At 51.6% G+C, this 16745-nt stretch overlaps 5 protein-coding genes across 5 annotated transcripts; 3 read left to right on the forward strand and 2 right to left on the reverse strand.

Annotated features, from left to right (window-relative positions):
- The first annotated feature begins 1163 nt into the window (after positions 1-1163).
- HMPREF1120_04810 (uncharacterized protein) lies at positions 1164-4141 on the forward strand. The gene has a single exon (XM_009158956.1). The coding sequence runs from the start codon at positions 1758-1760 to the stop codon at positions 3075-3077; it is 1320 nt and encodes a 439-aa protein (XP_009157204.1). The 5' UTR covers positions 1164-1757; the 3' UTR covers positions 3078-4141.
- A 1650-nt stretch (positions 4142-5791) lies between these two features.
- Positions 5792-8273, reverse strand: HMPREF1120_04811 (phosphatidate phosphatase). Its single transcript, XM_009158957.1, has 2 exons — positions 7361-8273; positions 5792-7301 (listed from the first exon to the last, which is right to left on the reverse strand). Exons 1-2 carry the CDS (start codon positions 7519-7521, stop codon positions 6194-6196), a joined length of 1269 nt encoding a protein of 422 aa, XP_009157205.1. The 5' UTR covers positions 7522-8273; the 3' UTR covers positions 5792-6193.
- A 567-nt stretch (positions 8274-8840) lies between these two features.
- On the reverse strand, positions 8841-9143 carry HMPREF1120_04812 (uncharacterized protein; the record flags this gene model as incomplete). Its single annotated transcript, XM_009158958.1, has 1 exon — positions 8841-9143. One exon carries the CDS (start codon positions 9141-9143, stop codon positions 8841-8843), a length of 303 nt encoding a protein of 100 aa, XP_009157206.1.
- Positions 9144-9663: 520 nt separating this feature from the next.
- HMPREF1120_04813 (3-oxoacyl-[acyl-carrier protein] reductase) lies at positions 9664-11533 on the forward strand. Its single transcript, XM_009158959.1, has 3 exons — positions 9664-10878; positions 10941-11031; positions 11087-11533. Exons 1-3 carry the CDS (start codon positions 10326-10328, stop codon positions 11310-11312), a joined length of 870 nt encoding a protein of 289 aa, XP_009157207.1. The 5' UTR covers positions 9664-10325; the 3' UTR covers positions 11313-11533.
- A 348-nt stretch (positions 11534-11881) lies between these two features.
- Positions 11882-14133, forward strand: HMPREF1120_04814 (uncharacterized protein). Its single transcript, XM_009158960.1, has 3 exons — positions 11882-12765; positions 12822-13127; positions 13182-14133. Exons 1-3 carry the CDS (start codon positions 12327-12329, stop codon positions 13955-13957), a joined length of 1521 nt encoding a protein of 506 aa, XP_009157208.1. The 5' UTR covers positions 11882-12326; the 3' UTR covers positions 13958-14133.
- Positions 14134-16745: the final 2612 nt, after the last annotated feature.

Below are 16745 nucleotides of genomic sequence, written 5' to 3' on the forward strand. Positions count from 1 at the left end.
AGATTCCGCAGCCAGAACCTGTGCCAGTGTGCAGTGCCAGTGGTGCTACTACCTGGTAACCCACTTGGTGCTTGGCTATCCTTAGCTGATGCTTGGACGGTGCTTGGCTATTGCTTGACTTCGGCCACGGGCCAGCGAACTGCAGCCGAGTGGCCAGTTTGGAGGACGACAATTAAGACACTACTAGGTATCTAGGTACTAGTAGTACTAGTAGTACTAGTAGTACTAGTAGTAGCCTTGAGGGCTGCCGCACGCCGCACTGCATCCACTAACCTGGAAGTCATCTCTGCACGGGAATCGGGCGGCAGGGAGCGATTGGCTCTGGGTTGCACGTTGCGGAGAAATGATTTGGGACCTGCTGCCAGCAAGGGTGATAGCGCTGATCAAAGGTCCCCGTAGACACCTGCCCGAGCAAAGTCTATTCAGTAGCCGATGGCGGTGGCAGCGCCAATCACTGCCAGCATGCAACACATGGCGGCTCAACTTGAACTTTGCAGGTGTGCAACAAGATTGTTCTGCCGACCGTGGCTCGAAAGCCTCGTCGGTGGAGCTCAACCTCCCGCGAAGATTGCTGCGAACGTCGGCAATCGGAAGGACGTGTCAGTGGTACAGTACGCTGGGCCTGGCTGGTGCCCGTGCGGCACGCCGCCGCAGGAACCGTTTGCCCCAGACCTCCATCTGACCAGCAGAGTTCGAGTTGGTAGCGCTGATCCTGGTGAGGACCAAGCCTGAGGCGCGAGGCTAGAGTGTCTTGTTTACAGTACCTTACCATGCAGTAGTAAGCTACCTTGCAGTAGCTAGGTACCTGGTACTACGCTCCCACGTTCACCTGCCTCCCCAGAAGAACCCGACAACTCGAGGTATTTTTCCCGACGGTGGTTTTGGCTAATGTACCTACTGTATAGGTAGTACTGGACGTGCTCAACTTCCACCATAGGGGCCGATACCAAGCTCACTGGTCGTCCCTCTTCCCCATCATTTGAGCGGGCCAGGCTTGTTGAGGACAGTCTGTGGATTTCCGTCTTCATTTGGCCCATAGAGAGGTTGCACTGGCCAGTGCTCTCCTTATCGCGCTGCCCAAAGTGACATCCACCACGCTCGTTCATCCCTGGTAAGCGGATCTGATACTGGAGTCTCTAGGGTAAACAAGCCATCCAACTGTCGAGTATTCCGACGTCGGTGGGGGCCAGGTTAACCCTCTCGAATCACAGATAAGCATTCATCAACATGTCTAGGGCTGTCTTGTTTGGCCTGGGGCTTGATGAATTCAGGCCCCCTGGCCCTGTTGCAAGGTCCAACCTGCTCCATCCTACTCTACTGTACCAAACGACACTTGCCCAAGACGATAGCACAACCGTATTGGTCAGTCTGGGCCATGTGGTGTCTAGGAGACAATGTCAGAGTGACAGATAGCCTGCTACCATTTACCATTCCAAGTAAGTAAGGTACCATTGACAATATGAAAAGGCTTCGTTGGCGGTTTCGAAAGCTGCCTACCGCGACCACGGCCCGCATTTTCCTTTCTGACTAGCAGTATCTTGCCCTCAGGGTCCTCGTTGGTCTGGCTGCGATGCGCGGCGTGCTCCAGTCTGTGGCCCAGAGTCGGGACCCTCGCAACCCATGCTGGTGGCTATAGATGGCAACATGCTATAATACCCATTCCCGTGCCCTGGATGCATCTCGATCTCGATCAATAAAGCAAGCGTTTGACTTCCAAGATACAAGGTATATCGACGTTGAATGAACAACCCGGCGCCATGAACGACCGGGACTCAACCAAGAGGGCGTCAGCCCGCACGACGTCAAATGCGTCACCCACCGTCAAAGGCTCTCGTGGCCGTCCCCGGACGCAAGGCAAAGAACAAATCCTCGCCTCTCTGAAAACACTTCTCGACTCGGACAAAGATGTTGATGAATTTACATCAGCGCCGCCTCCCGCCTCGCCGCCCCCCAAGGGCAACACTTCTGGTCGTGAGGCAACAGAAATGCCAATGCCCGCTGGAAGCCCAGCTTTGCACACAGGTCTTCAAACTCCGGTATCCCTCGACTGGCCAGACCTGAGCGTGACTTGCCCTTTTGGTACTTTTTCTCCGATCGACTTCTCGGGGACAGGGTTTAGTGAGCACGTCCCCGATCTTACCACGGACCCAACCTTTGCCGATCTGCTGGACAGTAGTAAAGCCACGAGTACACATCTGCATTGGCCGCATGTGCAGGAACCATCTCACATGATGGGCTCGCAGCACAATACGAGCCGACAATCAATTTCTATGGCTACTCCTGGTCCATCTGTGGATACCGTGGGAGGCGTGGAGTTCACTATGATGGATGCTCCTCACGTGGGATCGTTCCAACCACATGGCACCGAGGTAGGGCGATCGACAATACAGCAGCAACCACAACATAGCCAACGGCATGAACCTTCTCCATACTTTGACCCCGAGCATGCAGCAGAACCATCATCAGGACCGTCCTGCAGCTTGGCGCAAACCCACAGCTCGACGCCCTCTCGCGATAACACGGAGCAATATAATAGTCCTCCCAAATACGAACGGCCCCGCTTTCCCCGTCGGCGCACCCAGCCCGATGCAGCTTCTGCTCCGGGCTCCGGGTCGGGGAATGGCGGCGTCGGGGCATCGCGACCCAAGGTCGATCGAGCCCATTCTTTGATCGAGCGCCGATACCGAGCAAGACTACAGGACAAATTCCAGACTCTCCGCGATTGCGTCGCCCGCTGGAAACAGGCCGAACTGGATTCCGACTCGGGCGAACAAGAAGAAGATGCATCCGGATTCAAGATGAACAAGGCAAGCGTGCTTACAGAGGCCGTCATGTGCATTTCTCATCTCGAGGAGGAGAATGAATACCTCTACACCGAACTCGAGGCCATCATTGACTACGTCCAAGTAGTGAAGAAACGGGGTGGCCGTGGTAATGGTGGTGGTGTAGAAGGAGCAGAAAACAGTCGTCTCCACTACAACAACAAATGCAGCAATTCAAACACCAACACCAACACCAACGCCACGACAGAGCATACTACCTCGTCAACAACTGACGCCTCCGCCTCGTCGTGGTGAGTTGGGACATGAAGAAACGGCCATTTTTTTTTGCTGATATGAAATTGCAAATTCGAACCGGAGTCGAAATGGGCGTTTGTCGGCGTACAGGACGTACTTACTCTACCTCTGCCACCCTTGTTGTGGGGAATCGAATCATGATTGTTCTTTTTGTCTGTTTCGTGTTACGGGAAATCTTGGGCCAAAGAAAGTTCATACGGTATATATTACATCCACTGGGAAAAGATTCACCTTGATACAATATACCTTGTGAGCACTTGAAAGAACAAAAAAGGAAAGAATATCTCTCCTGTCAATGGACTCGACGCCTCATTTATATATTTGCCACCAATGCCACTGTGCTGTGCTGTGGCCCATCGGACGAAATCCACTCGGAGAGAGCCACGACGGACGAATTCTTGCACCATCGCCGTTCCCAATGACGAGCCACCATTAACCAAGAGAGAATGAAGTCCGTTGTGTCAGCTCAGGGAAACACGAAGCACCGACCACCGAGTCACCGACAGCATATGGTCACTGGTCACTGGTCACTGATCACCACTCGTATGTTCCGGCCGATGGTCTTTCGTCCCTCTGAGTCGTCACATACCCACCTACAGTTGTCTGCCCACTCCTGTCTTCCAGAAGGATTGGGTACTGTACAGTACCTCGGTATCTTCCTTCATTCTAGAATATCGGTACCAAAGGATACAATCTGTCTCGACTCTACAGTCAGCCACATGGAAAGTACATGCAGGACCTACTTTGTACTACTACCGTACTACTTAACTATCGAATCGACTTTCTCTGTACTATGAGGCAGGCTTTCGACCCGATCCTCTATACAGTAGTGGCCAGGTGAGGCAAACAAAACAAATTGTTTGCTGCTCAGAGTCGTGGTAGTGTATGCACAACCGCAAACACAAAACGCACATGTTTCTATTCCCATGCATGTCAGTGAGCCTTCCAAATCTCCTTGTCTTCCAGTGGAGCGTGGTACTGGTAAAGGACACTACCAGTCGTGCGTTGTAGTCTGTAAACTCAATACTCACGGTGCGTGATATCCAATCAATCGATCAATCAAGTGCCACTACCAGCGACAAGAGGCACAGTAGACTCATCCGAGATGAAGTGAGATGCAAAATGTGGTTGCCGGTGCACCCCAGTGACACTGGTGCACATGGTGGATCGTGGTGATATTGTGGAGGTGGCGATGTGGTGGTGGTGGTGGTGGTACCACTTCGCTCAACTTACAGCCTCGTGCCACTGCCACTTTCGCCACTATCAATATGCCTTCAGTTTCTGATGCCACCATTTATCAAAGCACGGTGCGTGCAGTATGTGTATTGCTAACTGAACTTGATCATGGCTAGATAATAGATCGGGATATATAGGCCCAAAAGAAAAATGCAAAAGGGGCATGCTGTAGCGAGCAGCGAGCGCACCAATCCATGGTGAATGCCGAATTGATCGACTGATAATCCATGGACCGGACATACAGTAGATATTCATCATCCATGTTCAAACTACAACACGACCCTGGTGTATAGTATGTACATATGTAGTAATACTTATACCTAGATAGATAGTACCAGTAGTAGCCAGTAACTTTCAAGTCTGAGGCTTTGTTACCAAACCAAACACAAAAACAGGGTTATCATGTCGCGAGTCGCGAGCGCCAATGCAATGCAATGCCATGCAATATAGATTCCAGAATGGATGCGGAATTGACCATGCGGAATTTGTCGTAGTCCGTATACAGTACTACAAATTGACCGACCTATATTACCGATGTCCTTGTCCACGGCCATATCCATATCCATATCCATGTCCATGTCCAATCGAGTCCTCCGCAGGTCGGCTGAGGTAGATCGTACATGCATCATCTTATAGAGACCTCGCTAGAAAATGTACAATGGTAGCCTCGTTTGTTCATGAACCGACACCCAACCGAATCAACCGCATTTCAGTCTGTTGTTACCTACAGGTACCATATGGAAACAGTAACTTGAATGCCGTGCACGCCGCACTGCAGTCGAGCCGAACCTTGAGCCTGAGATGCAGTGGCTTGTAGTTCAGTGCCGCCGCCAGTAGTACTAGTATACACCCATTAACTAGTGTTCCCTTTGTCTCCTCTCGCTTGCTTTCTCTGAACGATACTGGGACTGAGAACCAGATTGGCCGGCTGGGTGGCTGGCTTGTAGTGCAGTTCAAGCTGATCGATCATGAGTTGGGAGAGTCGAGACCTGAGTCTGCAGGTTACTAGTACTAATACCAGTAGCACTTGGGTACCTATGGATAGGCCGTTTTCTAAGCGATGTTCTGTTCAGAACAAAGACCGTGAGAATTTCAAAGCGAGACTTCTGTCGTTGACGCTGAATTTCCGAGTCGTACGTGTGTTGATGAGGTATACGCACGTACTTCCTGTGACCCTCCTGCAAGAAGAAGAAGAAAAAATACGGCCTGGCGTGATGTGGTGTTGACTGTGCGGCGGGTAGTATTTATTATCCTGCAGTGTGCAACTGTGGAATAAAATATACATGCTGGTACTAGTACCTGATATGTAGCCCACTCCATCCATCTCAACCACGCCTACCAGTGCACAGTCTATGGCATATACTGACCTTACACCACTTCAAGTTGAGCTGGACCAGCACGTCTCTCATGGTACTTTACGTACCTTGCCTTGTCTTCAAGAATCAAGACTCGATTACTCAAGCACAAACAAAAACAGTGGATACCCTCATGTCCAACTACATTATTATCAGGCCTCTGGCCATGTTCATAGTGCATCATGATTTAAGGTAATTAAAGTACAGCTCCGTCGCTAACCAAAGGGCCAACGTAGAAGTATTAGGTATCTATCAAAAAGCAAGCAGTCATTCTCCATGAAGGCCGGTCCGCGGACCGCTGTTGCATGTCATAACATAGTAAGATGCATGCCTGCTGCTAAACTCCAGTCAAAAACAATCCTGCACCGCAAAGCTCTTCGTCATCATGGCACCTCAAGTTTTCTTTTTGCGAACCGAACAAACTCCATGCTCCTTGCACATGTGCGGATGGATGGGGGAAAAGCTGACAAGTTAATTAAGCCTTAGCTAGCCCGTATGTCCAGCCAATTCCACAACACCGACCGCTTAAACTTGAACCGGCTTTCGCTCGATGCTGGTGCGGGGATAGTGGCCGTTCGTGGTTGCAGCAGAAACTGGCTCGCCTCGAGAGTGTGTCGTTCCATTTGTGTATCCACTGCTGACACCGTTGGTGGAAGCCAAGCCGGCATTATGTTCGATGTCACCATTTCTGGGACCAGCAGCGGTGTTGAAGCCTGCGGCAGCACCTCTCAGACCATGAGCTGCGTCAAACGGTGCACCTCCAAAGGCTTCTTCGTAACCCCATCCTACGCGTCGGGTGAAGACTGCTGATTCAAAGCCGCCGGCACCAGCAGCACCTGCGCCATAAGAGAAAGGAGTGTGTCGAGTCAAGGGAATGTGGTTAAAACGGAAGTCCCAGACAGATGCGTAGACCATGCGGTAGGCCGAGATGGCAAAGACCGTGCCGATGACTGCGCCAGCCAAACAGTCGTACCAGTTGTGGAATTCATCGATCGTCAACGCGCCGGTGATCAGGGTAGCGCCAAGCAGGGGAGCATAGAGCGCGATGAGCTTCCAGAAAGCGGGGTGGTAGTTGCTGAAAACCTTCATCTTGGCATTGAGATAAAGGTACAGGTAGAAGAATCCCGCCCAAGCAGCGGTGCTGTGGCCTGATGGCATGGACTCCAAAGAATCATTGATCTGGTTAGGGTCTCCACGGCAGATATTGCGTTGGAACATGACATTTCGATATCCCGAGCCGCCAGCGGTGACCATAGCTGGATCCGGGTCACAGACAGCGAGAAAGTGAGGACGAAGACCGCCAATGAGCCATTTGACAAAAACCTGGAAGACCGCTGCACCAATGAGAGAGTAGAGGAGGCCAAGCACGGCGTTGTTGACATCCCAGAACGATCGAATCCGGATTTGCATGCAGAGGATGATGAAGATGGGGATCAATGAAGCCAGAAGCGCCGCCAGCCAGATCGGGACAATCTCATGACGCAGGGGATAGGCAAATTGAGGATAGACGATCTCTCCGTCAATGAAGGTGACAGGAAACGACCGACTTGGCGCTGGGTCTGCCTCATACACTCCGAGACCGACGGCACCCATAGCAGCCATGGTCAAGATGTCAAGCCAGGTGAATTTGAGCCTAGGGAGGATTGTCAGATATGTCTCTCTCTTTCACGAAGTCTGGTTTCTCAAACTTACCATTGCCCAAATGTTGGTCGGCGGTTAAAGTAGCCCGAGTTGATATCGAAACCCTCGTGTTTGGTTGTAGTTCCATTTCGTCCATGGGCTTTCGGCTCATGAGTCCCATTGCTATGGCCATTGGTGGCTGCGCCGCCGGTGCGTTTTGAAAACAAGCCCATTTTGGACGTAATGTTTCAGGCAGGAGGAACAGGCGAGTAGTCTGTAGTCTTGAGGTGTCGATGAAGGTGAGAGAAAACGCTGACGCAGTGGAAGCGTGGAAGGGGTAGTCCCCGTTGGACAGCCGCGCCCTGAGAGGAAGTGCCCGGTGAAGGTGAAGTGATAAGGCCCGTCTGAGTGAAGAGAAGCCGTGGTGCCAACAGTAGAGGGAGACTGGCTATTTCAGTCTTTCAGCTTTGCAAGAAGACAGGAGGTAGCACGACCATTCAAGGATGACGCAGTCCGAGTTGGGGGCAGAGGCTGTTAGTGCTTCAAGTTGGAAAAGTCCACGCTCGTGCCTTGTTTTACGGGTTTGCGAAACGTCGCCTTGCACGAATCGGGCAGAAGAGGATCAAGATGATGCAGCCCGATGCGGGATGGATCCATGATCGACAACAACACTAGTCCCGCCAAGGAAAAGGCTTGCACTTTAAAGCGCCAGTGACGTAGCATGAGGCTTGACCCCCAGTCGGATTAGTCACAAATTAGTAACACTAGTCTCAGTGCAAGTAGTACCCTCACGACGTAGTACAATGTATCTCTTGTCTTCGGCGCTGGCCCGAGGCCAATGATCGAATCGTGTGGAAGGACGCCAAATTGGCAGAAGAGGATGACATGGTCTATCTACTTGACCTTGCATGTCAAAAATTGCGTGGCTGGACATGAGTGCGTAGAGTACATGTACACGTTGTACCACTGACCTCTCGACAAGCATTATGTCAAGCTTCGAAAGCTCGCTTGGCAAGGAACAAAGTGTGGCGCCGACTGGCAGGCCACAGCCACAGATGCAGGTTTCAGGTGTCCAGCCCAGGGCTACCTGTAATCTTGCAGTGCCAGGGGTTTGGCCTGATATCTTGTACTTTTTGGCGGTGTAGGGGTGCGCATTATATACGCGAGGATCATGTGATAACATCTTTGATTAAACGGATTAATCTGGTGAGTAGAAAGTATCATCTTTCCTGCAATATCCAACAATGCAGTGTTGGAACGAGCTCAAACGTTGTGCGGAAATACACATATCCCTCTTGCAGAACATCCCGTGAGCACCCATCGCCAGAACACCAACACGAAGGGACATCGTCCTCAGCGGTGACTTCGACCACTTAGACACGAATTGACCAGTTCCGTGCCTGGAACGCCTCCACTGCCCATATCGAGCTAAACCACCATATTGTACTGAGTCGAGATTTGGGGACAACAAATCCCCATGCCGTCCAGACACTCCAAAAGCCCAGTCTCTGGGAACCATTTCGTGAATTCATGTGTTCGTAAGTATTCGCATTCAATCAAAGTTGTCGATCCAATTCATTCCTTCGAATACTTCCATCATTTTGTAGCAGAGCCCCACGTCGTCGCCCGGTTCGCCGCCAAACAACTTGATTCGTTCAGACTCATTCTTCACAGCGTCTCTTCTCTGCAACACGTCTCGATTCTGCCAGGAAAGATAGCGGTTGTGCCAGTGCTTCGACACGAGACTTGTAGCTGAATTTCGAGCCGGGGTAAGACTTGAAATGCGACCGGCTTGAGATGTGGTAGATGGAAGAGCAGGAGTCGGGCCCATAGGAAGTGTAAAAGAGTCCAACATGTCGAAGGTCAAGCAGACGGTACGGGAGTTGCGTCCGCGTGGACGTACACGCCGGCGGTTATGTTTGTGTGCCATTTTAACTGGAGGGTTGTTCCGAAAGCCAGATAGACGACGCCGCCGTCGCAATAGCGGGGACGAGAACTTCGATGTGTGGGCTACGGGAACAATATCAAGCAGAAATGAGGAAAGGATACATGAATGCGACACGGGAAAGGAGGGAAGACATGCCTGCGGTTTGTATCTATATTAGTGGTGATGGAAGAATTGAGTCACGTCAGACAATCGGTCGACCGTCGAGGAGATGGCCGAATGACTGCAAACAGGCATCAGATAGTATGCCTGTGTTTTCGTGCCTGAAAGCAGGCACAACGAGGCTGCGTGGTGTGAGAGTCATGGAACTGGTGCCAGTGGCGTGCATTTGGCCGGAGCGCAGGCCGAGTTTTGCTCGTGAGTCAGAACACCGACCTCGGGTTTGCCGCCTGACAGCGCAGGCGGAAGGCTGCCACACCACGACCTGTCGGGTGACTTGGCCTCCATCTTGCATCGCGCCTTGGGCCTTGGGCCTTGGTGTTGGAGCAGTTCAACTGGCCATGCCAAGTCGACGGCGCTCGCCTTTCTTTGCGAGTGTTGTACAATTTCTTCGATGGCCTTGTAGGACGTTCGCCCTGCACAAGTACAGTGCCAGGCGCCGACTTCGGGTTGCACAGGAGCCTGTACCAGCAAATTCGCCTCTATACGGTAAAGTGCATTGTCAGGCAACGTAGTTGCGCTTTCACTTACTTGACCCGCCGGACTTCTGTGCCTTGTGCCACTGTTCTGGTGGTGTCCTGTTACGACAACCGTGAAGAATGGATCACTTGGATGACCAGATTTGATATTATGCCAACACTCAAAAAGCAAAGGCATCAATGGTTCCTCCAGGATCAAGACGGAAAGCAGCTTGCTCACCTCGGAGGGTACACCATTATTGTAGCCATCTGTGGTTATTGTCGGCCAATGATAGACCAATCAGTGATCAAACCAAACAACCGAGGTACTATCACCGTGGATGATCTTACCGAAACCCCATCTTGACTTCCCCAGATTTGCGAGGACTATATCTCCGGCCTACTTGTTCACATAAGAAGCAATCGTTCAAAGCTCAGCGACTCACTCTGCCAGTCATTACAGCCCACACTAATCATGACCTCGTCAGCCGACCTCCGCATCACAACCTTGTTCGACGTTAGCAACCATGTTGTGCTCGTCACAGGAGGGGCCACCGGCTTAGGTGAAATGGCAGCACAAGGATTCATCCAGAATGGAGCAAAAGTATTCATTGCCAGCCGCAAAGAGTCAGAGTTGAAAAAGACTGCAGACCGGCTGAACGCGCTTGGACCCGGAAAATGCGAGTACATCGTCGCTGATCTGAAGGACAAAGCTGGATGCGACGGGCTGGTCAACGAGGTCAAGAAGCGGACTGATCGATTGACTGTGTTGGTGAACAACACGGGAGCCAGTTGGGGTGCACCATATCACGACTTTCCTGAGAGTGGCTGGGACAAGTTGATGTCGTTGAATGTCAAATCCATCTTCTACATGACCGTGGGACTAGAGCCTCTCTTGCGCAATGGGGCCAACGCGGACAACCCATCGCGTGTGATCAACATTGCTTCGATGGCGGGCATCAGCACTGTCGATGTCACCGCTGGTGACGACGGAGGGCTCTCAGCTCCTGGACATGGCACTTATAGCTGTATGCTCCCCTACGAATGTGGAAGGCCAGAGAAGTGGAAGCTAACTTTTTGTTCAACGCAGATGGTCCATCCAAGGCGGCTTGTATCCATCTTTCCAAGATTCAAGCATCGAAGCTGGCCCCCTTGAACATCATGGTCAACTGTGTCTGCCCGTAAGTCGTTACGATCTCATGGATTTGGATGTCCGACCCTAACAGTTCTTGCTAGTGGTGTATTCCCGTCTCGAATGACGAGATTTGGAATCGACAAATATATCGATTCCTTGTTGGAGCGACAGCCGACTGGCCGGGTGGGAAAACCGTCCGACTTTGCCGGATTGATTCTATTCCTCAGCAGTGCCGGATCAGCGCACATGACGGGCAACGTCCTAGAAATTGACGGTGGAAGTACGCTCACCGGGTGGAGGTCCAAGAAGAAGGCCAGCAAGATCTGAAAAGGAGCATGTGTTCGTTGTGAAACAGATAACAGCACTGGAAACGTCCGAGCGTTAACACGGGCGTAGCGGGCTGGCGTGCGAACCGTGACCGTGCGAAAGATGACTGGGGTTTATTCGAATGGGCTTTGATGGTGCAGAGTTGTCAAATATATACCCAAGGCCTCATCGTCTATTTTCTGCTGGAGGCCTAGTAATCACAACGAGACCGGTTGTACCACTGTTGTTGAAGTTATCCGTGACTGCGTCCGCTTTCTCGCATAGTACCTACTACCTGTGTCCCGAGGTAGTATAGCAAAGTACTTGGGAGAAAGTACAACTCCATTCTAGTAGTATAGTCCATGCTTGAAGTCCGAGTCCGCTATGGCTGGTCTGTGGAGTGGCTCGTTGCCATGGCGGTGCAGCCGATCACTAGCACCTCCGATCTATCACATTCGGTGTCAGATAGGTGCCAGATAGGTGTCTCTCAGGCGTCCACTAGTGGTTTCCGGGCAGCCACTATCCCTATAACCCCCAAGATTACGGGGCACTGGCTGCCTGTGGCATCTGACTTCATCCCTCAACTCGAACCGTTGTGCTGCTTCTAGGCGTGTGTCATCCAAGGCCCGGAACAACGTGCTTCCATTTCGCCCACGCTCCGTCGTCTTCGACCTTTGAAACTTGAACCCACCGACTTTCTACTAGTATTCCTGCCACTGACTATCCGTCAACCTGCAAATCCATCCATCGTCTTCCGCCATGGTTTCATAACGACAGCGCTGTGACATCAAAATGGTGGTGGTTTTGTGTCTAACGTCTGTTACAAGTCGTTGCACTTGAATCCTTCCTCCGAATCAAATCCCCTCGCTCCTCAACATCGATCCATTCCTTTCTGATCTAGCTCCCTTGACAGGCCTAGACCCCGCTACAGCCTGTGGGTATCTTCTTCCCATCAGGCCTTGCGACCGCCACAACCGACGACCTCTCTTCAACTCCTCCTTCATCTTTCCATCGGAAACGCCCATCTTGGGAGCAATGCAGCCCGGCGCTGAGCAGATCCAACATGAGCGACTTGCGATGACATTCGACACCTCGATACGACCTACCCCTACATCCCTAACTTCCGACTCTACTTCCGTACCACACTTCAACGACCCTTCGACCTGGCGGCAAGGTCGATTTCGGTCAGCGACAGATGGCCCTACAGGTTCGATTGTCATAAACATCAGTGATGGCGGATCGACTGGTCGCGGTATCCTCATCGGCGTTTTATCCGCCTTCGGCTCCGCCGGCATCGCAGTTCTCGTACTTGCTATTGTCTTCTTTTTCAAATATACATCTAAGGGTCGCATCCTGCTGGACCGGATAGGCCGGCCTGGCGAATTCGATGATGAACAAGCCTTTGCGCAGGAAGAGGCGGATGCCCTGGAGACGATGGATGAGTTGCAAAGGGCGGAGTATCTGAGGGCAAAAGGTGGGCAGCCCTGCTGCACGAGCCTGGCTATGTCCAGACACTGACACGTTGTGCAGCTTTTATCCAAGCAAACCCACCCGAGTCCGTCCAAACCGATATATCGCTGTCGCAGTTCCTGGCCATCCAGGAAAAGGGCGTTTCCGCTTGGGAATTCGAGCCCGAGCTGGAAATCGCCAACTGCTTTGTCGAAGCCCGAACGGAAATCGAATTCTTTGACTCTGAATGTAGTGTTCAAAGCAATTTGCCCGTTCCGAAACAAAATGAAGTATACTACTGGGAGGCCAAGATCTACGACAAGCCGGAATCCAGTTTGATCAGTATTGGAATGACCACCAAACCATACCCTCTTTTCCGACTCCCAGGTATGTGCAGGGCCGACATTGTATCGTGACGTGCCCAAAACTAACGGATCAAAGGTTACCACAAGACATCCATCGCGTATATCTCTACCGGTCACCGACGATATAACCAACCGTTCTCTGCCACGCCCTACGGTCCGCCATATGTGCAAGGCGATGTGATTGGGGTCGGATATCGACCTCGGACAGGCAGTATATTCTTTACCCGCAACGGAAAGAAACTTGACGAAGTGGCGCATAATCTGAAGACTCAGAATTTCTTTCCGACAGTTGGCGCCAACGGGCCATGCACGGTTCATGTCAACTTTGGGCAAATGGGGTTTGTTTTCATCGAAGCCAACGTAAAGAAATGGGGTTTGGCGCCGATGACTGGAAGTCTCGCTCCGCCACCCCCGTACGGGAGCGAGCAAGGTAGCATCCTTCTCGAGACTGGCAGAGAAGGAATTCGAGAACCAGAGTACACACCTGGTCACTCACGGACACGCAGCGGGCTTGCAAGAATCGGCCTGAGTCCAGGGCCCATTCGGTCTCCCACGGACATTTCACTCGCTCAACTCACCCATATCTCGACATCCGATCTTCCCGGTCATGGCAACACATTACTTGATGTTGCCGACATTCAAAACCAACCTGTCGAGAACACGCCGAACGGACAGGTCATCATCCCACCTCCTGAATATTCTAGTCCCCCTAGAAGTCGAAGCAACAGTGGCAGAGCTGGGGGAGGCGAAGATGGCCGCAGCAGAGAACCCCCGGATGGCGGGCCCCATCAACCACCCATTCCCACGTATGATGCTGCAGTAGGCGAAGCGGCCGGCCCGAGTCACTCATGATACCCCCCTAGCATAAAAGAAATGAATTTGAATTTTTATCATGTACATGAATGAATACGTCTTTTGCTTTTCACTTTTGCTTTCGACACGAGTGCTCGTATGTAAGGTAGCCGGACGGATGTGGTATGTATGGTATAGCATAGTGTGACACCGGTACACACAAGTCTTTCCCTTCGAGGTGTGTGGTTACAGTCAACTGCCATTATCCTGCCTGATCTGCAGTCTAGTCTGTATCCGAACCCATGCTCTTGCAGGTAACATGCCTGGCAAGCGAGATAGCATCCGCAGCTTACTAAGCATGGTGTCACGACAGCGATGCTCAGCCTCGTCCAGTATGAGTAGCCAGTTACATGACGTGATAACCGCAAGGCTGGGGCACGTCAACGTCTACAACTCTGTCAGGAACAGTAGCAGGGACGGCAGATCAAAAATGCAGCCCTTGTTTCGCCCTGAAAGAGGTGATTACTGCTAAATAGAGCACTACGACAAGCACTTCCTACAGTATTCGGCTCACGTCGCCATCGTTGATGATGATCTTGCGGCAGGTCATTTTGTGGCGCGTCGGTCTGCCGTGGATTCTTACGGTGTCTCCTGCAGAAGCTGCACTTCATACCTCGGTAGCAACCATGCACACTGTGAGGTACGGGGACAGTAACTGGTCGGTGGTTGCTGGTGGGAACAAGCAAAATTGACCCAAGGTTCAAGTTCAAGTTGCCGAGAAGCCTGAGTTGGCCACCAAGTGTCACTGTCACCGATTAGTATTCTGCATCAAGCTACCTGGGTACCACTGCAGACAGACTTCGGGTTCGAGGCTAGTGATTGATACCATGAAGTAGAAGTGGAAGTGACCCTTCCTCCTACTGGTAGTTGTTGAGGTGACTTAGCCTCCTCTGGTACAGTCAGTGTTGCAGGGGTGTCCCCATCGAGTTACAATAGTTCAGACGCCTTCCAATGGCATGATGCTTTTCCGACTTCAGAGACTGCGTCTGGTTCGCTGGCCTACCTGACCATGCAGTGAGCGTAGATTCGCCCGGCAGAATCCGCACACAACGGTCTTATAGCTCTCGTCTGTTCGGTAACCACCGAGGTAGGCCAATGCAATGTACACCCCGTCTTCTTGGGAGGTCAGATCCTCGTAGAACACATTGTGCAAGGACCTCAAGGATAGGATGCTTACAATTCACTAGCACAATAGTATGGCGTGTAGATGCCACACGAGTGACTTAAACCATCACTGGGAAGAGGCCAGATATGTTACGCCGTTCAAGTTGTCAACTCGTCAAAGCACTGGCAGGTGATGCAGGAATACCTGGTAAGCTTTCAAGCGTGTCTATGGCCCGGGAAACCGTTGGAACGGATTATGCAGATCAGCATCTTGGTCCAATGGTGGACCCGTTCGAATGTATGGAATCCATGGCAATTGGCAGTCTTAGCCTCATTGTCCATTGAATGTTCGGCAGCCTTGCATGGCAGTCTTCTAGTTTCTGTTCGATCCAATGCTTGTCCTGAATTGTTTTCGTGGTGGTCAGCCAGTATCAGAGCGATACTCCAGGTCCACTTCACATTGACCCTCACTCGGCTTGGTGTTGTCACCTCAATGCCACCCCAGCAGTTTGGCTTCCGGGCACCCTCCCTCCTTGAGTTCACCAGGTGACAGTCACAGTCGCGTCGTGTCTCTTTATATCTTGGCGACTCGTGAGGTACAAGTACCTCTTCCCTCTCCCAGTCTTGACCTTTCTATTTCTCTCCTTCACACTCTCTTTCTTCCTTCAGACTCATACTACCAAGTAGTATGAGCAACTCTGCAACCATCCGACTTGAACAGTTGAAAGCAAGCAGCAGCAACAGCTACTAATCTCCATTGTTAGTTGGCTCTGGCTGTTCCTGCTGCTTGCTTTCAACTGTTGAAGGCGGATGATTGAACTATTGCTCATACTACTTGGTAGTATGAGTCCCCAGATCTCTTTTCCTTTCTTTTTCCCTTCCCCAAAACTGAGGCGCCTTGAACAGTGAAAAGCAAACAGCTACAGCTACTAATCTCCATTGTTAGTTGGCTCTGGCTGTCTTGCTGCTTGCTTTTCACTGATGAAGGCGGGTGGTGGAGTGCTGTTCATATTACTCTGTAGTATGGGCAGCCGGGTCCTCAGATCCCTTTTTGCTTCTTTTTGCCTGCCCCCTAAGAACTGAGGCGCCTTCAGCAGTAAAAAGCAAGCCGCTCCAGCTACTTATCTCCATTGCTAGTTGGCTCTGGCTGTACTTGCTGCTTGCTTTTTACTGTTGAAGGCGGGTGGTTGGAGTGCCGCTTGTACTACCAAGTAGTACGGGCGGTCGGGTCCTCAGATGTCTTTCTCGCCGTTGTTTTCAACGTCTCTGCTAACTGTGTACAGACTTCTTTGACATCTTTTCATCATCTTCGAGCTTTATGCTCGTGGTTGGAGAAGAGTGGACGTCGTACGATAGGAGAATTGATCGTAGGCACGCAACGGGCCGTTGGTAGCTGCGGTTTGGTGTATGCTGCGGAGGCAAGGTGTCCTGATCGACGAAGCCATTGGAACAATCGCTGCGACTACTACTGCCCGGAAGCTGCAGCATCGAGCTGGCCTCTGAAACGTACCTAGGTACGCTTCGTATAGTCTGTCGGTGTCTCCGAACTTTGCCTTGCTGTAGGGGATTCTCTGCTGTTCAAAGTTGAGCTTCCTTGAGCACTTTCTGAATCTTGCCCAGCGCGGCGATAGAGGAGCAGGCTGCGGCCTTCCAACGAAGCAAGGACTGCCCTCCTACCATGTTT

The sequence above is a fragment of the Exophiala dermatitidis genome (genome assembly GCF_000230625.1).
Source record: "Exophiala dermatitidis NIH/UT8656 unplaced genomic scaffold supercont1.4, whole genome shotgun sequence".
Taxonomy (NCBI): Eukaryota; Fungi; Ascomycota; class Eurotiomycetes; order Chaetothyriales; family Herpotrichiellaceae; genus Exophiala; species Exophiala dermatitidis.